The sequence below is a fragment of the Patiria miniata genome, unplaced genomic scaffold (genome assembly GCF_015706575.1).
Source record: "Patiria miniata isolate m_02_andy unplaced genomic scaffold, ASM1570657v1 HiC_scaffold_3, whole genome shotgun sequence".
Classification (NCBI taxonomy): Eukaryota; Metazoa; Echinodermata; class Asteroidea; order Valvatida; family Asterinidae; genus Patiria; species Patiria miniata.
Genome location: NW_024037069.1, coordinates 10,101,252 through 10,123,509, shown reverse-complemented (window position 1 = coordinate 10,123,509; position 22,258 = coordinate 10,101,252). Strand labels below are relative to the sequence as shown.

The 22,258-nt window shown below is 38.8% G+C and overlaps 1 protein-coding gene across 1 annotated transcript in view; it reads left to right on the top strand.

Annotated features, from left to right (window-relative positions):
• Window positions 1-22,258, top strand: part of LOC119737344 (stabilin-2-like) — a 67,776-nt gene that overhangs the window by 18,655 nt on the left and 26,863 nt on the right. The window contains exons 12-36 of the mRNA XM_038211635.1: window positions 185-238; window positions 1,523-1,603; window positions 2,755-2,910; window positions 3,414-3,476; window positions 4,241-4,342; window positions 5,529-5,615; window positions 6,519-6,627; window positions 7,535-7,712; window positions 8,775-8,868; window positions 9,664-9,822; window positions 10,412-10,510; window positions 11,066-11,161; window positions 11,880-11,927; window positions 12,602-12,732; window positions 13,542-13,662; window positions 15,063-15,140; window positions 16,591-16,728; window positions 17,492-17,587; window positions 17,819-17,950; window positions 18,480-18,608; window positions 18,725-18,781; window positions 18,893-18,994; window positions 19,964-20,006; window positions 21,161-21,313; window positions 22,070-22,165. Coding sequence (XP_038067563.1) covers window positions 185-238; window positions 1,523-1,603; window positions 2,755-2,910; window positions 3,414-3,476; window positions 4,241-4,342; window positions 5,529-5,615; window positions 6,519-6,627; window positions 7,535-7,712; window positions 8,775-8,868; window positions 9,664-9,822; window positions 10,412-10,510; window positions 11,066-11,161; window positions 11,880-11,927; window positions 12,602-12,732; window positions 13,542-13,662; window positions 15,063-15,140; window positions 16,591-16,728; window positions 17,492-17,587; window positions 17,819-17,950; window positions 18,480-18,608; window positions 18,725-18,781; window positions 18,893-18,994; window positions 19,964-20,006; window positions 21,161-21,313; window positions 22,070-22,165 — 2,602 coding nt within the window. The remainder of the gene's footprint in view (window positions 1-184; window positions 239-1,522; window positions 1,604-2,754; window positions 2,911-3,413; window positions 3,477-4,240; window positions 4,343-5,528; window positions 5,616-6,518; window positions 6,628-7,534; window positions 7,713-8,774; window positions 8,869-9,663; window positions 9,823-10,411; window positions 10,511-11,065; window positions 11,162-11,879; window positions 11,928-12,601; window positions 12,733-13,541; window positions 13,663-15,062; window positions 15,141-16,590; window positions 16,729-17,491; window positions 17,588-17,818; window positions 17,951-18,479; window positions 18,609-18,724; window positions 18,782-18,892; window positions 18,995-19,963; window positions 20,007-21,160; window positions 21,314-22,069; window positions 22,166-22,258) is intronic.

The window sequence follows — 22,258 nt, the reverse complement described above, 5'->3', positions numbered from 1 at the left end:
AGACCTGCTAATATGAATCTACAATAAAAGATAAAAATATCGTTATTTTTTTGCCAAAGGGCTCCTATTTATCAACTTTTGCATTGCTTTTTGAAGGGTTAATGGGTTAATGATGTGATATGAATGAGTTTTAACTCTTACTACATTTTGTCTCATTTGGAACATTTTTTCCCCCTTTCTTTAGGGAAGACCTAAGTTGCTGGCCCTGCTCAGGAATCATGTTATACAGGGCGCCATGGTAAGTGAGATTTGATAATTCCTGCAAAATCATAACTTCAACCCACTTATAAGTCTGTCATTTATGGACCAATCTGGGCATGCTATCACTTCTATCACGAAGGCCCCCTTCAATGGCAAAAGCATTGTGCTAGCTATTGTACAGATAATCTGTCCCAAGGCAGTTGCTTTGTATAATATTTCTCCATTGGAGGGGTCCTCGTGAGTGTACAGTGATCACGTGCCGGATTCTAATTGTGGAGTACCTTCAACTTTTGGTTTTAAATAAACTGTTTTTTTTCAGTTGACAAGAATTTTTGCCATTTTTGTTAAAGTATTTATTGTCGCAGTTGTTAAAAAAAAATTGGATGTCTGCCCACATGATGAAGATTAGTCACAATTGTTTCTTTAGTGTACTGCATGGACCCCATTTAAAATACAGTTATTTTAAATAATTGATGTCTACCGTACAGTATAGTAAGATAACACAAGAATGATGCCTGGATGGCCGATTTGCCTGTCAGCAGCCATTAGCTTAATGTCACAGATTACTTTCAATACATATTAGGAAGTAAAGCATTACAAGCACATGCATACTGGAATTTGTTTTCTTGTGGAGACATTCCTTTGTTCTTGTGCACTAAAGTTTTCGAGTTTGAAAGTGTAGTTTAAAAATGCTCTTATTTTAACCAAAATTGATTTCCTTGGCTGAAATTTGGACTTAATATCCCTTTACTAAAAATCTTCCATTTGCGACAGATCAACCAGCCTTGGAAATTCCTACTTTTTGAGTAAAATCCATAGATCTATTTCGTGAAAACCTTGTGGAGACGTATTCATCTATAGAAATTGCCCTCACCCTGTGGAGACGTACAGTGTATACAATCTTTTGTTCCCTATTGTACACACGTCTCCAGAGGGTACGGTGTATTAGATCAGTCATGAATTATAGTATGTTTAAGTGAAAGTAGTTTCAGATGACGTAATCATTTCCTTTTGGTCAACAGAGGGCGCTTTGGGGCAGTTTAATTGGCCCTCGCATTTTCAGATTTGGCCATTAGGCCGGTTTATTTGGTCCTTTACACTGCTAAGGTTACATGTTATTCATGAGATCAACATGATCAAGTGTCGACAGCTGAAAGAAAGCAAATTTATCTTTTTCATTCATCGTGCCGTTCATCCTTTCTTATGTTATTTTTCTTTCTCATTAGTTTTGGGACTCTCGTTTTCAGAGTTGATGTAGCTTATCATTCCCTTCTGACTTAATTGTTTGGGCTAAATCTGTTCTCTTTGTTTTCATTTACAGCTTTTGATGCAAGACTTGATTTCAACCGGGCGTGTGATCTCGGTGCACGGGGCAACAACTTACTTCCACATTTCCCGCAGTGTGAGTATGGAGGTTGCCTTAAACAACTTGTGAAACATTTGTACTGAGTTCTGGAACGTGTGACTTTGTTTCAAAGTTTATGATTTTCTTTTATAGCACTGCTCCAATAACTTCAAACCAAAACACTTAAAATCTCTTGCTTAGTTGTTTAATTGAGAAATCAGATACATATATTGAATTTGGGTGGGGTTTGAACCTCCACAATAGCTAACACCTACAAACATTTAGAACAAAATTCCCTCAAGAAGTGTTTCAAGAAAGTAAAAATACCCATCAGTCAAGTCTTAGGCTTCAATAGTGCTGTTCCAGTCAGATATTTAGGCTAAGTTTTGAAAAGTTAAAAAATAACTTTCTTTGATTGATTTGCCCAAATGTACAAATATTTGTACTGAAAAACTTTTAAGTATTAGATTTTAAGTATTGGAAAAAATAAGGAAGAAATTGAAAATTTTCAAAAATTGGCAATTCCAACGTTATGATAGGAAGTGTATTGCCGTGATAGAACCAATCAACCATATTATCTAATGAATGATTCGGAGAAATGGTTCAAAACTCCTAGTCTGTAATCTCTTTGACTATTACTAGATGATGGATGTATAAGATTGAAAAAAAGAAAGAATCAGGTTTATTCGCTGAGCTCTTAAAATCTCTGTCACGGACATGACATAACACTGGAATTCGGGCGATTCACAATGCAGTGCGCCACCAAGAGTTTGCCACGGAGAGTCCAGTTTCAAGTTTGCGGTCGACAAAACATGACCCATTTGAATGAGTGTCGGTAGACAACTTGAGCCAATATGTCATAGATTGGGGCATAGCGTTCTGCCGCCTTACCAAAAACACCATATTGATAACAAGAAAAGAAATGGGCAAACAAAGCCTTGAATCATATGCTTACGAAACCACTGACCAGAAAAACTAACAATTTCTAACGTCCCGCGCTGCGAATATGTCGACCATCTCCCACAATGCGCTTGGAAAAATGAACTCTCCGTGGCAAACTCTTGGTAGCGCACTGCATTGTGAATCGCCCGAATTGCCCAAATACTTTTGTATTTTCACAAAACATTTTGTCCTAGAACACACCATTAGCAGTATCCAAGTTACGATTCTTGTTCTTTGCCTCTTGATTTCATTTTTTTCTTTAACAGGGTTTAATCAGCATGGACGGGGGCGCAAATCTGACGCTTTCCGACATTGTTGCCAACGACGGTTACATTCACAGCATTGACGGGCTGATCGTTCCATCTGATATTGAGCCCCTCATACCCCATCAGTGCGACACACAGAGCTATGTAGTGGAACAGGTATAAAATGCTGACTTGTGATGGAATTTTGGGTCAAAGATATTGTACATAATTTGTAAAAAGGGTTATATCAGGGCAGAATCTGGTATAAGGGTACAACTTTAATATCTCATTAAATGTACATCTAGTTATGGAAATACATTTGCTTTTCAGGATATTTCAGTAAACGTCCATGAACTAAATTGTATAGCCATAGTGTATGTGACTAATTATTACCCCTGCTCAACAAGCCTGTAAAACATTTGTGAGAGTCTTAAGTCGTTTGAGGAAAAAGGGGTCATTAAGGGAAATTGGAATTCTTAGACACGATCCTCACAAGCTACTTTCATGCAAAAAGAAGCAATTAATGATACACCATCAAGATCTTCGGTTAAAGGTATCTGAACGCGTAACCACTGCATCAAACGAATAAGAGGATTTTCCATCTATTATTAATTAGCCAATGTCTTTTCCTTCTGTTTTTCACTAATTTGGTTCATGTTGTGCATTGTCATCTCTTTCAGGGACCATGCTCCCATTGCAATGATTCAACATTGAGGTCATCCTGCCCTATTGGTAGTACACCAGTAAGTTTTCTTTTTTTGCTTGTTATTAGGTCTTTGACTCTAGAAGTGGTATTCTAAGGTCAGTAGATAGCACGTGAAATACAATTGGTGCGTTCTCTGTGTGCGGGGCACACTTGGTGTGCGCACTGATTCGATAAAGTTCATTCTGAGTGTGCGCAAACCCATAGCATCCTTGCATGTTTGCTAGACAAGCAGGAGCAATGAATTCAAGAGTCTTACGTTAGTCTTTCTTTGTAACCATGGAAGGTATCCATAAACACCATCTTCCTTCTACAGATTTTCAAGGAGGTATATTCTCCTCCCCTTTATTAACTAGTTCGCACTGGAGGCCGTGATAACACGCACTGGCTGTTTTTGTACTCAGGCTGACTGATTAAGATGTCAAGATTGCCTCGATTCGCCTCTGGGTGACGTCTAAACATTCTTATCCCTCGTGTCTTTTATACACACACAAAGTCTGTGAAGTCTGTAGAGGCGGACCGTGTGCTGACCAGTGTGTGGGCCGTTGTGCATGTCCTATTGTTGTACAATTTACGCTCAAGTGCACTCCCAGGAGTATTGAAACAAATGAGGTTTCGGCAAGAACTATCATACAAATACTGTTGAAATCACTCTTGCGAATCAGTATTTGTGGCAGGGAAATTTTGTCTTTTGAAAATTTCGAAGTGGTTAATATCACAAAAAATTGATGTTTTTACATTTTGAATGTTTGAAAAAAATTAGGATAAGAGCTTCAGTGAGCTTATTTAAACCATGTTGTATAGGTGGATGGGGTAGCAACTCAGCAGTGCCTTCTTGAAACCACATGGCAAGGTGGCAATGTGGTCAGCATAGGGTGCCAGCTGATGTGCAACAGGACCACGTGGGTAAGTTGAGACATTGCAGATGTATGGCTAATGTTATCGTTTTCAACTTCCGTGACCTGGGTTGGAATCCGACCCTGCATCGACAAGTGGATTTGAGTTTTTCCGGTTCCTGTCTTATTCTGTGGGTTTCCTTTTAAAAAGAATTGGACCCTGTTTTGCCCGAATTTCGAAGGCCTGTTGTCAAATCGCTGCAGTGTTCTTAGGGGAGGATGGCACAGTAGGTGATGAATTGTGGTGACTTTCAGTACTGGTTTATCATTCCTCCCACTTATAGCGACTTCCACATTCACTTATAAAAGAAACTGACCCTTTATTTTTACTGCATGGACATTACCACTTGGGTCAGCAGCCACGCACTCCAAGGAATGCCAAGCTTATCCTCTGATAAGCAAATGAGCACCTTCCAAACTCACCTGTTGGGAGTCTTTGCTGATTTTGGTCTGCATCCCTCCAACAGAGTTGTAATCAAGTCAGTCAGAAGTCATCACAAGTCATCACAAGGCAATCACAAGTCCATCACAAGTCCTCCAGTCCCTAGTTTACTCACAAGCTATTCAAATTGAACTGTGACAAAGGCATTCCTTTGTCATTGTTCTTTGTGATTGACTTGTGATTGACTTGTGATTGACTTGTGATTGACGTGTGATTGACTTGTGATTGACTTGCGATTGACTTGCGATTGACTTGTAATTGACTTGTGATTGACTTGTGATTGATTTGTGATTGACTTGTGATTGACTTGTGATTGCATTGTGATTGACTTGTGATTGACTTGTGATTGACTTGTGACTGACTTGTGATTGCATTGTGATTGACTTGTGACTGACTTGGGATTGACTTGTGATTGACTTGTGATTGACTTGTGACTGACTTGTGATTGACTTGTGATTGACTTGTGATTGACTTGTGATTGACTTGTGATTAACTTGTGATTGACGTGTGATTGACTTGTAAATTGACGTGTGATTGACTTGTGATTGATGTGTGATTGACTTGTAAATTGACTTGTGATTGACTTGTGATTGACTTGTGATTGAGTTGTGATTGACTTGATTACAACGGTGTATGTGGAGGGTGTTGGCAAAAAAATCCGACGACTGCAAAAGCTTTAAATGGAGATTCGTTATCTTGTCTCTAAATATTTCCTTAATAGCCTAAACAAAGATTTTTTGGTGTGTATATACAGGAGCCTGAGTGCTGTTCTGGTTTTTATGGGCAGAATTGCCACCCATGCCCGGGTGGGTTCGCTATTCCTTGTTATGGACATGGATGGGTAAGTTTTTAATCAAATCACGCCTGTCAAATTAAGAAAAAATCTCAAAAATCGCAAATTTTAAAATATATTGCCCGTTGAGAATTGTTCTTATTGTAAAATTGTATTATCTGTGTTTTTTTTTCCCAATATTTTTTTTCTCCAAAGTCCACATTCATTGGAGGGGGTCATAAGTTTGAATCTGATCGTCTTATGATAATGGCATTTATATAGACCTTTGGGGAATGTTGTTAGCTACATGTTGGATACCCCGTTTGCTACCAAAGACTGTAAATCGTCCAACATTGACAACGGTTTATGTAAAATGATGCAGTTTGAAAACTTGCAAATTTAAAGAGTATGCGAGTGGAAATTGCTGCATGACAATGTTACACTGCTTGAAACGGCAGGTAATATCGATCGCACAGTGCTTGTACGCATGGGAGCACACGAAATTATATTACCCACGCTTTGTTCGGGCACTGTGCCAATTACCGGCATGTGTGGTAGCGCTTAGCAATTTCTCCTAGCGTAATCTTAAAATTTGAAACTTTTCAAACTGCATCATTTTTCATGAACCGATTTACAGTCTTTGGTAGCAAACAGGGGTATCACAATGTAGCTAACAACATTCCCCAAAGGTCTATATCAATGACGTCATCATAAGACGATCAGATTCAAAATTATGACCCCTCCAATGAGTGTTTTTTGTTGTTGTTGTGTGGTGTTTAAATGTAGCTAATGCTGAGATAAATTTGCAAACAAATGAATTATTTAGATTCTTGAAATTGTTCAAATGAAATTCTGTAGATTTTTTCCAACATGAAATATCCTGAACTATTAGCCCCACGCTTGTTGATTTGATTCTATGATTTTTTTTCATCTTAGTAATTTCTTACTATATTTTTGTTGTTTGCACGGCAGTGTTCTGACTCCAGACTTGGAAGCGGCCTGTGTTCTTGCGACGAGCATTTCACCGGTACCGCCTGTGAGCTCTGCATGCCAAACCTATTTGGCACCGGCTGTAATCAGAGTGAGTCAACCTCCCTAATCTTTGCGGGGTAATAGCTTATAGAGCTGCTAAAAAACAAAAACATCAACGAGAAATCAACCATGTATAAAATCATGCATAAAAGCCATGTTTTTCATAAAGAATGAAGGTTACAAGTTGAGTTTCTTTATTAACTATTTCCTATACATTGCAATTATATGGCAGTTGAGTAGTTCTAACATGTAAACTTTTTCTGTTTTTTTTTTTCAATATGTATGTAATATTTCAATAATCTATGATATATGAGGCATTTTGGCAAAATAAGACGGAACTGGGCACAGGCGGTAGTGGAGAAAAAAAAAAAAAAAAAAAAAAATGGGAGTGATTTTTCTCGATTTTCCGATTTATTGATATTTGTAAGCTTTGATATGTATAGGCCTACTAGACATTTAAAAAAAAATTAAATAGTGAACAAATTGTGGGATAATTTTTTTTTTAAATTAACAAAAAACAATTGGCATCTTTCATTTTTACTACAAAACTCGAAAAGACCTTAAAAGGCCTTTTTTCAGTATTTTACTTTTTTGACTGTTAATAAACGCAAACTTTAAACAGACATAATTTGTCAACGAAATGTTGACAAGTTAATGTGGGATAAAACTTTTGTTTAAATTAAGGAAAAACAATTGGCATCTTTCATTTTTAGGACTACAAAACTCTAAAAGACCTTAAAAGGCCTTTTCCTCAGTATTTTACTTTTTTGACATGTAAATAAATGCAAACTTTAAATAGCCATAACTTTTCAACGGAATGTTGACAAGTTATAAGTAGTCCCCAGAAACCTAGTTTCTGTTGCCATACCTCAAGATTTGAAACTTTGTTTATTCCCACTCAGTAATTTCTCATGCCAAGAAGCCAATGGACTTTGTTGATTGTTATTTAATCACAGCCTGTACATGCCTGCATGGTGTTTGCGACAGCGGACCTTTGGGTACGGGTCACTGCAAGGGAGGTTGTGATATTGGCTACATTGGATCAGACTGTAACATCCCTGCCGAAGGGTGCGGTCCGGAGGTTCACATCTGTCACGAGCATGCTGTCTGTGATACCTCAGGCTCAGAAATCAGGTATATAGCCGCATCCAAATGACGCGGCTATGGCTAGAAATAACACACAAGTCTATGGAAAGTGGCTGCAGCCGCTACCATTAGCGTGTGTGTAATTTGAAGATGTAGCCAAGTAATTTGGACACAGCCTATCACTGGGTCACATTGACTTGTTGTTTTTGGTCTGGGTTGTGACTGGGTCTTGTTTCTTTTTCGGGCACGTGTGGTCTAGCGGTGGAGCACAGGATTCGTGATCGAGAGGTTGTGAGTTCGAGCCCCACCGTGGCCATGCGTGTTGTGCCCTTGAGTAAGGTGCTTTACCTCAATTACTCCGCTCAACCTAGGTGTTAAATGGGTACCGCATTATTCAATGCTGGGAAGGTAACAGACTCGCTGTGGAGGAGGTGTGGCAATCCCCCCACAGCAGCATATGAGTCTGGCCCAATCGCTAATGAAAGAGAGATGGGCACTCTGTTCCTGTGAACACAGGTTCACCCCTTTACCTTTACCTTTACCTTGTTTCTTCATTGTAATTTCATACTTACAAACACTCTTTAAAAGATACGTGATTGATAAATGAAATTGACTGGAGCGGGATTTGAACCCGTGACATCTGGGATACCACTCCAGTGCTCTACCAACTGAGCTGTCCAGCCCTGCGTTGGCGGTCTCCCGAAATGGGTTGATGACTTTTGACTTCAAAGACATTGACAAATTTGGGAAAACCCGAAACATTACACTGGAGGGCTCGGTTGTTAGAGCACCGATATGGCATTCTAGAGGGCGCAGGTTCAAATTCCGCTCCCGTCAATTTCTGTGTTCAGCCTAACATCGATTAAATGTGAACCTAGTCAGTTGCCTTTTTTGTGTGTGTTGTTTTTCGCCCCTCTTTTTTTAAAGAAACAGGTTCTTTATAATTTGACTTGGGGACCACGTAGAAAACCAAGTTTGGCTAATGTTCACAACCAAAGGTAACATGTAAGAGATCAAAACGTGAACAATTTTGCACATTGGTTTTTTGCTGGAAACGTTGGAAAGACTTTATTGTTAAAGTTTGCTGTCGTATGTTTTGTGGATATGTAGGTGTATTTGCCAGGCAGGCTACAGTGGGTCCGGCCTGCATTGTGAGCCCCTGAACCCATGCCGATTGGCTGAACGTGGAGGCTGCCATCGACAGGTAAGTGTCAAAAAGCAAGCCAAACAAGCAAGACATGAGCAAGCTAAAAGAAGATTTATTATCTTCCTAAAAATGTTCACATGGTATTTTAAACCCTGATGGGGAACAGTGTTTGTGTGTCCTTGGGCAAGACACTTTACTTCAATTGCCCTTCTCCAGCTGTCTGTACAAATGGGTACCTCTGAGGGTAGAGACCAGATTGTGCTGATCTCGAGCTGCTGTAGGAAACTAGATTCATGACCTAGTGAACAGGAGTTAGGAATATGAACACATTGAAACATTGCAAAAGAGCGTTAACCCTAGCTCCCTAGACCTTTTTGCTGGGATGTAGCCTCAATCCTGCAAAATCCTCCAGTTGGCCGCATGGAAAATAGCATATAGCCTCAATCCTGCAAATTCTTCCATTGTTTCTTGAATATGGTCCATGGAGGGGGTGACCACTGCCTGAATCCTGCAAAATCCTGCGGCAGTGACTGTCAAATATGTTGAGGCTTGGCCAGTGACATCCTGGAGCAGTACGGAGGATTTCAAGCATAATCCAGGCCTACATTTATGCATGGCTGAGCAAAAACAACACAAGGTCCGGCCCAAGACCTTGACAGAGTGCATCCTACGAAATCAGTAACGCGCTTTTGCCATGTAACCTCAGTCCTCCAAATTCCTCCACCTTTACAAGAGGATTTTGAAGGATTCAGGGCAGTTAGAGTTAAATAAGCACCTCATTATAATCAACATTGTACTGTGGTTCATAATCTTCTAAGATGTTTTTTCATTTCCCACCGCCTTGTCGCCCAGGCCTTCTGCACTTACATCGGGCCAGGCATGAGTGACTGTACCTGTAACGATGGCTGGGCGGGCGACGGATTCGATTGTGAGGCCATCGACCCGTGCCAGGGTCCTAATAGAGGAGGGTGTGCCCAGGGGGCCATCTGCGCTTACATCAGGCCAGGAATGGTACGTTTGAGAGAAAACAATAAATACATATTTTAGAGGAGTGACAGATGTGGAAAGGCACGGATAATATCACTGCACCAACCTGACTCCTGAACACTTTGTCTTGGTTTAAAATGATCTTTTAGGAAATATTCATTTGAAATAATGATACACCATTTAAAATGTAAAAAAAAAACACTCACAAATACCTAAGACAGTTTACCCATTCCTATTGGATGAAAGCCCGTCACGTGGCCGGTCTTAAACGGTTTATAAAACATCGGCTGTCTGGTCTTAAACACTTTTCCAGCATCACATGAAATTTGGACTCCTATGAAGTTTGGTCCCTTTTATGCTTATATTGGTTGAAAGTTCACAATCTTCATTTAGGCATGCGCAATATTACCAATGGGTCTGTTTTCCAAAAAAAAAAATAAAACAATATAAATTTTAAACTCATTATGAAATTGATTGTGAGATATCTTAAATTTCATGCTTAAATTCCCATTTTATAGTGATAAAGTGTGTCAAAAGCCTTGGTCCGAGAGTGAGGTAAAGTGAACCCCCCTTCAAGTAAACTCAGTGTTTTCATTTTTGTGTTATTTTTCAGAATCAGTGCTATTGTAACCTTGGTTACTATGGCAACGGCACAGTGTGCGAGCCAATCAACCCCTGCCTTCTGATGACCAATGGTGGTTGCCATGCACAGGTAATGCTCGGTTCAACAATGTCAAGGACTGTCCCGTCGATTTCTATACATCAAATTTACATTAGCTATTTCTGTAAAGGGATGAAGTCGTATCTTCAAGTCAGTAACAATTTGTGTGTTTTTTTTCTTCATAAAGTACACTTGTACATTTTGTTTTGACAGGGTTTTTTTTGGGGGGGGGGAGCACAATGCTACACTAAAATTGTCTTGAGGTAACCCTCCTTCCCCCCCCCCCCCACCCCCCCGCCCCCCCAAAAAAACCCCAACAATCAAACAAACAAATACCTGATTTCAATGCTCAGGAAAAATCTGACTTTGTCTTATTAGCGAGGAGTTTTTATTGAAAAGAAAACAAAACATTGTCAATGTTGTGAATTTAGGAATATTAAATTATACGAGAATGTGTGCTTCACATATTTGAAAAAAATTCAGGGCAAGAAAAGAATTTAGGGGAGGGTGTCCAAAGAAATCCAGTTAGTAGTAAAATGAATTGAATATTATATTCTTATTTCATTGATTTTTGTGTGTTGGTGTTTCTTCTTTTTCTCCCTGCAGGCTGATTGCATACAGACAGGGCCGGGTACCAGTGATTGTCAGTGTAGAGATGGCTATGGTGGGAATGGCTGGCTGTGTTACCAGAGCCTTCCGCTGGTATGCCTGCTTCACTTTAATCCGTTTTCATTCAGTAGTAGTGTGGGAACCAGTGTTTGAGTTATCATTTTCTGAGCCCAACCAGTAGAGGTGTGGGCGGGATTGCGTCAGCTGGTGAAAAAATCTATTCATTTGCTCACCAGTTTTCACCGGTTGCTATGTGTTACCATTCAGCACTCCAGACTCAAGAACCATTAAGCTTTTAGTGAATAGGTCTGGGAACTAGACAAGGCAATGTAAGAAGCTCCCGGATGTCTGCGCTCACCTATAGTTTACATGTACAGTAAACCCCGGCTAAACTGACATCGTACAACTCGTCAAATCGCTGAAGTCAGCCGTCTGACTAAAGTCCCGATTGTCCGTAATGAATTTCCATTGGATTTTTTATTTCTAAGTTGGCTTTTATAAGTCGCCATTTCGCTCAAGTCGTCGTGTTTCTCTTGGTCCCCTTTCCATAAAAAGCATTACAAAATCGTTTGTGTAAGTTGGCAGATTCTATGAGTTGAAGCCAATTAGTGCATTGAATCATGTGTGCAAAAGACCATTCATGTAAGTCGGCAAACTGACGACTTACAGCACATGTCGGCATTCGCGTAAGCCATCACAAATTCTCGGGTCCTGAGAGTGCCGACTTAGCCAGAGTTAACTGTAGTTGAATTTTGAATTTAACAAAGTCTTCAATATGGTTTTTTTTCCTGTTTTTTTTTTTACATATCAGGAAATTGCTACCATACCAAACCTAAGAAGATTCTATGAGCTGATTCAGGTGAGGATTTGTATGGTCAGGATTGGGGGCCAAACGTTTGTACCACAAACCACAAGGTTGCAGTCATTCATAAAACAAAAATTGTGATGCGATCAAGCTAAATGTCGTTGTCGGCAATTTTGATTTTAAAATACCGCCCAAAATAGGTCAGTTTCAAAATTGACTTTTTTTTTTAAATCGGAAGGCTACATATGTCCTCTTTCATGTCAACTTTTTTTCCGAGAAAAACTCACGATAAAGTTGTTAAAATGTGACATTTTTACTAAGGAGTCAATATTCAGTAACCTGAAATAAAGCATGTTTATTGTTACTTAATAAACACTTCAATTTTGAATGGTTGATTTCTCTGCTTGATTTCTCTGTTTTCTTCTTTCTGATCTGCCTGTGTTCTAAGTCCCATAACTTCTGAACGGAAGGTCGTATTCACATGGGGTTTTCACCAGATGTTAACTGAAAGATAGCTCTGTTCAAAAATGTAAAAAATACAAAATTTGATAAGGGCCCACAAACGACTCATTTAGCTTGATCGCATCACAATTGTTTTGAATAAGATTTAATTTAGAGATTGTTGGTGAACTTTCAAAAGTGGCGAAAAGTGATTAAGTACTAAATAATGAGAAGGCAGAGGGATTAAATGCAACAATGATACAATTAGATTGCTTGTAATTTGTCAGTTGGCAGACTTGGAAGGCTTTCTGGTGTCAGCCCCGGGCTTGACCATCTTCCCTCCCACTGACGACGCAGTGCAACAATATGAACAGTCCTACGGCGCAGTATCCCAGCCGCAGGCTGCATCAGTTGTCAAGTAAGTACAAGAATTGTATATGCTCTGTTTACATGCACAAATCACACACAGAATTTGTGTTTCTTTAGCTTGGGACCCGAGCTCTACTATAGGTCTCTCTGAAATGACGGCACTGCCTACAGATTGTCATGTGCATCGGCATTTTCGTGATGCACATCGGCTGTGCCGCGCCGTATTGCGAAGAAATTTCGAGCAACATGCGTACGTTTAGAACATTTTGCACACGCACCTGATGGCATTGAGTACGCAGTTGTAATTTTCCTATGAAGATGGCGTGGTATGAGAGGGGTCAATTGTAGCGGGTTTGTTATGAACTTAACTTGGGATCCCTGCATGGACAGTAAATGGCGCTTTGTGAATACTTAAGAGAGCAGAATTTGACTTGGTTTTGGTGAATTTGGCTTGCAGTACTGTAGTTTATAGTGGAATCCGGCGACCGGAATTAGAAGCTTTAACTGCGGTGGTGTCACGCTCACACGCGTGTTGTTCGCGTTCTTAAAGACGAGGCGCACGCGCATTTTGGTATTCTATTGGTTGAAGGAGCCCAGAGTGCGTGGTACTAGCTTAGCACGAATCTATAGACAAATCCGGCGCTACCGCTCGTGGATTCCGCCGGATTTGTCTATAGATTTGTAGAAAAAGAAATTGTCTTATTTCTAGTTCTTTAAACTTTTACAATACATAAAGTGGAAAGGATTGATTTAAAAAAAAATCACTGATTCTTATGTTGCTGCTATTCTGCTTTTCTGCTTATTTGAAATCCTACCAAGATACTTTTCTCTCAATTTTTTTGTTGATTCCCGTTCCAGAATGCACATTGTGAACGGCACATTGAGTGAGCGTGATTTGTACAGGCTTGCGTTTGATGATGACCAGTATATCCCTTCATTATGGCCCACCTATCATATACAGGTCCATGACTGCGATCATGTGAGTAGACTGGAGATGCTTTTTTTTTGCAAATATGAGATGTTTCTTCTATTGCTTGTAATTTGAGATTTAATAGGTTTTTAACCCCCTGGCTTTTAAAGGGAATGTACATCATTGGCTTTTGCTGTAATTTTCAGAAATGAACTATTTTAGGGGTTAGTATAATAGACCAAATATTGTTACACTGACATGTTTGAAGTTTTGTGTTCGAAAATGCTGGAAAAGCAAGAAAAACAAAAATGTTCAAGTAGTCTGGTTCCTTGACTCCACTAAAGATAAAATGGATCCATTTAGAGATGCCGGAAAATTGTAAGGTAAGGGAACCAGTCTAGCTGGCCTGCACCCGTTCATGAACATGTAACCAATAGCAAACAAAATTTGGACCGAAAAAAGTGTAAAGTTGGAGCAGTAGTTGAAAAATAGTTAGGTTTTTCCAACGGTGGTCGGCCGACCACCGTTGGAAATGTATATAAAAATACCATTTCCTTGAAAATGACTTCACACCAGGTGCCATTATTTTACAGGATGCTTTAGACTGTCATTTACCAACATCCTAGTAAGGTATTTCGTAAAAACTTGGTAGTTTTATTTTTCGATGTTTGCAAATGTTGTATACTCCCTTTAAGCCAGAAAGGGGCATATTGGGATAGTGTATTCCTTCTGTGTGTCCATCCGTCTGTGTGTTACAATTGTGGTTAGGTTAACTGTTTAGTGCTGTCATATGAAAAGTCAGACTTCAATCTCGACCAAACTTGGTGACAATAATGACTTCAGATGACTTGAGACATTTGAGGTCAAAGGTCATGTAGGGGTCAAATGAGGTCATTGTTGATTTTGGTTAGGTCAACTGAAAAGTGTGCTTACTAACTGACTGTATAAACACTGCCACCATGCCAGGGGGATCGCACAACTTGAAGTATTTCTTCCATTTCACTTGTGCATTTAGATTTGAACATCTCTCACAATACCGCACCTCAAAAATACTTCCATTTTATTGGTTGATGTTCCAATGCATCAGTGGATTAAAATTAGCTACCAAGCATGTGTGACGTACGTACTTTTGCCCAACTGGTCGGGTGCACCTGGAAAGAAGCACCCAGAGATACACATAAAGGGTCATTTGGCATAAAAGATCATTTGCATTTAACCTTCAACAGGTTAGGTATTGAACATTCCTCTTTGGATTTTGAATTGTGGTACTCTTAGAAACGAACAAAATGCATGAAAAGCAAATGATCCTACATGCCTTTAAATTGAGGTTGTTGATGGCACTATATCTATACTAAAACCTTCAGGACAGACAAAGAACTAGAGGTATTTTCTGCATTTCCACTTGGAAATGGCTCGTTGGATTCTGTGATTTTTTATTGTGTCTGATTCCTTTTTTTTAATGCCCGTAGCATCTGTGTGTGAACGACATACCAGTTTTATTGTCGGACATTCCCGCAACGAATGGACTTATCCACATCCTTGGAGAGGTATACATGTATTTATAGCAAATGATAATTTCTTTTTAAAAATTTGGATGGCAAGTTTGAAGGGAGGGTAAATATTTAAAATATTACTTCTCTTTGGCTATGTGGAAAAAACTGTAAAGAGAGGAGTGTTTTTAGATTCATACATTTGACTGATGGTGCAAGCAGTAGCAAGCACATATTGGATATTCAGTAAACCATATAAGAGGGAAATAGTTTTCTATTTAAGAGGGAAATAGTTTTCATTTCAGAATATATTTACTGGATTGGCAGGCAGTAGTAATCAAATATTGTATATTCAGTAAACCATATATTTTTTTTTGGGGGGGGGGAATAAGTTAAGTGAGTTGATGAGGTGATAGAGAATACAGTTATACAAATTTCTTTTTTCTGTGGACCTAAGGAAAAAGTAGTAAAGAGGGAAATAGTTTTCATTTCAGAATATATTATATTGACTGAATTGGAAGGCAGTAGTAATCAAATATTGTATATTCAGTAAATCATATATTTTGGGGGGAATAAGTTAAGTGAGTTGATGAGGCGATAGAGAAAACAGTTATACACATTTCTTTTTTTCTGTGGACCTAAGGAAAAAAGTAGTAAAAAGGGAAATAGTTTTCATTTCAGAATATATTATATTGACTGGATTGGAAGGCAGTAGTAATCAAATATTGTATATTCAGTAAACTATATATTTTTGGGGAGAATAAGTTAAATGAGTTGATGAGGCGAAAGTGAAAATAGTAATGCCATTTTTTTTCTCCATGGACCTTAGGAAAAATTAATGAAGAGGGAAATAGTTTTCATTTCAGAATATATGACTGGATTGGCAGGCAGTAGTAATCAAATATTGTATATTCAGTAAACCATATATTTCCGGGGGGAATAAGTTAAATGAGTTGATGAGGCGAAAGGGAAAATAGTAACACCATTTTTTCTCCATGGACCTTGGGAAAAAGTAATGCAGAGGGAAATTGTTTTCATTTTAGAATATATTGACTAGATTGGCAGGCAGTAGTAATCAAATATTGTATATTCAGTAAACCATATTTTCTTTTTCTGTGTGCGTAATATTTTGAAACAGTTTGAGAAGAAAGGGAAAATATTTGTACCATATAACTCTATGGACCTAAGAAAAAGTGGTGAAGAGGGAATTATTCTTCATTATTTAATATATTGGGTGGGCGGGCAGTAGTTATGAAATATTACTTAAGCCATCTTCTTTCTTTCCCTTCAATAGTCTGAACATTGTCTCAACATATCTTTACTCAGATAAAGAGTCAGAGAATGACCATTGCATCATTGTCCTTATGAACTGTGATGTGGGGTCAACTCATACACACACAGAAGCTGTGAGGTTACTGCCTGTCCTCATACACATGTTTGAGGTCACGTCTCCAGTCTGTTTCCTCCCATTGTCCTCATGCCATACTTGTAATCCATGTAATCGCAGGTCCTCAGCCCGCAAGACCAATTCGGTCCGAGCCACTCCCCACCACCAGGGGGCGCCTTCCGTCCTTCCAACACCGTTTCCTTCAGTCAGCTGGTGGAGCAGACGCAGTCCAACTCCACATTCCTTGCTCTCCTCCAGGTAAGGGACAACCAAAAGATGAGCAATTTTGATTATCATTTACACCATTCTCAGACCAGGAAGACTTGCTAGTATTCAATCAATGTGATGCGATCAAGCTAAATGATTCGTTTGTCGGGAACTTTCATTTGGAGATTCAGGCCAAATAGGGCCACTTCATCACATCACTTCATCACATCTCTAGGTGTTCCGACTTCCATAATTTTTGAACTAAAGATGATACCAGCAATGCGGTTTTCACAGCAGTAATGCTGAGATTGTGCTCTTTTCAAATCTGTAAAAAAAAAAATTTACCAGGGTCGACAAACGACTCCATAGCTTGATCGCATCACAAATGTTTGTCAAACTTTGAGCAAGTTCGGGCGAAGAACCATAAGTCGCCTAATGGTTGATTTGTGTTGTAACTTACGCCTACGCACTAATAGCAATGCGTGAACACCTCTAGTCAAACGCTGGTCGAAAGTCCTGGCTCCCCGTTGTGCTTTATGATGTGCGTGGCTGTTGGTTACCAGTGATGCAACCATGCCCAAGGCTCCAATTCGAAATAGTCGACTACAGTAGTCCAACCATCCTTCATTCGAACGAAGTTAGTCAAACTATGGTTAACTATAGTGCGCGCTCGAACTAGCTCTATGATGACCTGTGATGACTTGACTGAAACTCTGCAAGTATACTTTTAAAATAACTATTCATAACACCCATTCTACATTCTCAGATGTTTTTCTTTTTACATAATGATTTCATTCTTGTCTCCTTACTGCAGCAATCTGGCCTGGTTGATGCTATCAATGCTGCCCCGGCATACACAGTTTTCTTACCAACTAATGAAGCCACTGCTGCCTTCAATGCCTCCCGAATTGTGAGTTTACATTGTTGTTATTGATGAACAATTGTTTTATTTAAGCTTATATAAGCTTTGTAGAGTTTGCCAAACTCTCCTTTTCTGTTTGTTTTCCAAAAGTTCTTATTCACAATCTTACAAGTCTTGACAGCAGTACGGAATTATTTCTTTTTCTTCAAAATGTCCTTAACTTCTTCTTTCCAAATTATACCCTCATGGTTTAAGTATTGTATTTTGTTGTCTCCATAGACCGGGGACATCCTGCACTATCACATTGTTCTCGGCCAGGCCTGGCCTGTCGCAGACATCTACGATGGGATGCACCTTGATAGTTCCCTAGGACACAACTACCAACTGCGATTCAGGAAAAGCGCGGAAAATGTGTGTTACATTTTAGAAAAAGAATTACGTCTTAAAGATTGTAAAATGTAAACATTAATATTAGTATACTGATATTGAATGCTCATGAGTGCAATGGTAAGAATAATTTTAAGAGGTGGAATGTTCCATTCCAAGAGGTAAAGCCAAGTGGAATGGAACATTCCATCTGTCACCTAATGATATTTAAAAGGAAAGCCTTTTTTTTCGGAGATCAATAACAAAATGGGGTGATGCATGGCACTAATGAAGAAGTAAATGAAAATTTTCGGAGGTTGCGGAGGCCCAAAATTGGAATAAAGTTGTTATTTTGTTAAAAGAAATTTAAAAAAAAATTGTTATGAAAAAAAAAAAATATTTGCGGGGCATGCATCTTTAAGGAAACCTCTTATCGCTTGAATGTTTGTGAGTCGAGCAGTGGAGCCCAAATAAGCATGAAACATCTGTGCTTTAAACCTACCTTTAAAAAAAAAAAAGCCAACTTAAATATGTCTGGATTTCTTTGTTCATGTAATTGTTTGTTTGTCAACAGCTGTTTGTTAACAACATTGCCGTTGCCAGTCCAAGCTTGATCTCAACCCAGGGTGTCGTACACGTTGTCTCCGAAGTCTTAGTTCCCCTACCTAACCGATGCGATGTCAATCACTCTACATTAACACAGGTAAAACAAATTGTGCTCTTTTTGCAAAAATGTTTTTGTTGGAGGTGGGAGGTGTTTGTTAACAGTATGGAATGTAAAGTCGTTGTTAGTTAAATTTTTGAATTGTTTCCCCCCAGACTCCTTGCGGCAGTTGCCCAGCCATTCCTGAGTGTCCGCCAGAGACAACGCAAATGGTACGAAACATTTTTCACATTTCTAATTTGAGAATTCTTATTAGTCATTCTAGACTTTTTTGTAATATAGATAAGCATTTCACTTTTGTATTTTTTCTCTCCTTTTTGTAGCTGAATTCAGGTGTGACCAATTGCGAGTATGACAGGTTTGTTCCCGGCGTTGGCGTGGTTACGGTCCCCGGTTGCCGACTGCTGTGTCGTGGAATCACATATGTAAGTATTGCAACAGGATAGTAAACTTTTACCTGCTATGGTGAACACAATATTATTTTGCATTTTCATCACGTTTTAGCCGGCCAAAAGATCATAAACTGACCTCAAAAACGCCCAAGTTATAGATTCAGTCAGAGCGCTGTGCTTATGGTGTTCAATTCATGTGCCGTGGTACGTGGGTTCGAACCCTAACAGGGAACATGGTGCTTGTGTTCTTGGGCAAGACACTTTACTACAATTGCCTCTCTCCACCCATGAGTATAAAATGGGTACCTATGAGGGTACAGACCAGATTGTGCTGATCTAAAGCTGCTGCAAAAACTTGTCTCACGACCTGATGAACAGCTAGGGTTAATAATTATGAAGTGCTTTGAGACCTTTAGTTTAAAGAGTTATATAAGCAACAGAACTTATATTAAACAGTGGAATCTCAATCAGTCAAACCTCATGAAAATTGTCTCAAATTTTGAGTTAAGCAGACTTTTGAGTGACCCAATGGATTTTCTATTCAACAACAATTGACGGGAATAAGTTTTTACTTTTGAGGTAGAAGGGATTTTAAGTTAACAGGTTTGACTTATCGAAATTTCACTGTAATTATTATTGTTATTAAATTATTATTGTTATTTAGTTGTTACACAACTAAATTTGTTGATTTGATTATAAGTAATCAGATGTAATTTTTCCAAACAGTTCATTTAATAAATAATGACAAATTTAGACTCTACGAAATAATGAAGTGGGAGATGAATATTGTACCTGAGCAGATACTCCGTGGATTGCAAAACAATTTTTCCAAAATTTTTGAACAATTTTTAAGATGTTACCTAATTAATTATTCAATATAATGTGACCAGCTCTGGTAAGAAAAAGCACCTGGCATAAAAAAACCAATAAAACACTTGTTTTTGGCATTAAAATAATACTAAAATCGGCAATTCTTATTTCTTTTTTCCTCAATCTTTCTAGATCCCACAATGTTGCAGTGGTTTCTTCGGCAGAGAATGTGCTGGTATGTATTAAAATTGAAACTGACTGTCATTAATATTTGTAAGTTTGAATGAAAATAGTTGACTTGAAAAGTATTTGAGACTGCTATATCTGGCTCACCATACTGGTATGGTACGGTTAAAATCTTAGGCCAGTCGATTTCTTTGTTCAACCATATGGCTTTTATGTACATGCACTCAGTTAGTTTTTCCCTTTTTTTTTTTATATGATGAGTTTTATCGCCCTTACAATCCTCATTAAACAATTGTGCTTTTTATGTTGTTTGCTACATACAACTGCGTTTAAAGAGTCAAGTCTTTAAAGACATAAGAATCATTTGCATTTATCCCAAAAGTAGCCTACCGAATTATTATCAAAAAGCTTACTCAGATTAAAGATTGAATTGGTACTATTTATCCCGTGAAATTATTGTCTAGCATGCTGTCATTTAGAAGTAATCAAGAAATGCAGGTGATTTCCAATGATCAGTCAATTGACTGATTTTTGGAAACAAAGAGTGCTGTCAACGAAATCGTGTTTCAATGATCAAAATGCTGTGCATGGTTTTTCACTGTTTTCTCGAAAAGTGTAATATCCACTGAGTTGAAAACTCATCCAGTTTGGTTTTGAGTTGTGTTATTATTGGAAACAAACAAAATGCATGAAAAGTAAATGATCCTACATGTATATATGCCTTGTAAGAATCTGCAAGGGAACTGGCTGGCTAATTAATTTTGTCATTGCCAACCTGGGTTTTTTTTTTTGCATACTGTGAAACAAGGGCGGATCCAGAACGCAATTTTGGGGGGGGCCAAAAAATTTTTTGGTCCCCCCAAAAAGTGGGTCAAAAATTACGGCGTGGGGTTCGGGGCCCGCTTAAGGGCCCCGAAAAATTTTTGGATTCTAGATGCTCTGTGGTGCGATCTGAGGCTATTTCTGACCACCTTAACAAATGTTTTTTGAGGAAAAGATGGTGTTCTCATTGCCTGCCTTTATTGCGATGTCACATCACAAAAAAAAAAAAATTGGTTTAGTTTTGGGGGGGGGGGCCATGGCCCCCTTTGGCCCCCCCCTGGATCCGCCCTTGCTGTGAAATTGAATTTTGAGTTAAGTGAAGAAACATCCGAGGCCTCTCAATCGACCATTATTTTGAAAAATATATCTATGTGTACCCAGAGTGCCCTGGTGGGTGGTCGTCCCCCTGTAGTAACAATGGCGCCTGCAATGACGGTACCAACGGAACCGGTACTTGTAGCTGCTTCCCGAACTTCACTGGTACTGCTTGTGAGCTGTGTGAACCGGGGAAATACGGACCGCTCTGCAATCAAGGTAAAAACCAACTGGCTGATAAAAGTCATGGGTTAAATTTAGAGTAGATTATTTGCAGCGATCCAAAAAGTAACTGACCATTAATTTTTGTTGAAATCTTACTTGGCTTAAAGATAGTAATGGCACTAAACTCCCTGTGAAATTATTCTTTCTGGCATGCTGTCATTTTGAAGAAAACAATAAAAGAAAGTCATTACCAAAGATGTGTTAAGTGATGAATATATGGACATTTCCATTAGTAGTTGGTTTGTAATTTTGTGTTCATAGATGCTAGAAAAAAGCCAAGAAAAAAGTGCTGTTCTTGTAGTCTAGTTCCCTGTCCCCACTTCAGACGAAACAGAAAAATGTATAGTCGTTCGGGAATTGTCAGGTCAGGGAATCAGACTAGCTGGCTTGCATTCGTTCACAGATGTGTAACCGATTGCAAACAAAATGTAGACTAACTAAAATTTAAGCATCCAGTTAAATGTGGTTGGAATCGAATATCTCTCAAGACCTAATTTCTTTGCTCTACTAATCACATAATTTCACCCTTACGATCACCATTCTGTGCTAACAGCGGTAGCAGGAAAAGCTGCGCTAATCCAATTAGCACAGAATCCTTATTTACTGGATGTACGCAAAAGCCGAAATTCCTCCCTAACCCATGAAATATGCTTAGCACGGAATTCTCTGCCACAGTAAGCATGGAGTTTTTGCTAACGGTAAGCAGAGCCATGAAATTGGGTCATAAGGATAATTGAACTCTTTTTTTAGTTTGTGACTGTATGAGTGGCCGTTGCCGGGATGGTATCCATGGTGATGGGAGGTGCATCTGCAGCAACGGATTCAGTGGTCTACAGTGTGATACATGTAAGTGCTCTTTGTTTCTACTGTTAAAGGTCGTTTGATAAGAACAATAATAATAAAAATAATAATAATTTATACATTTATATTGCACAAATT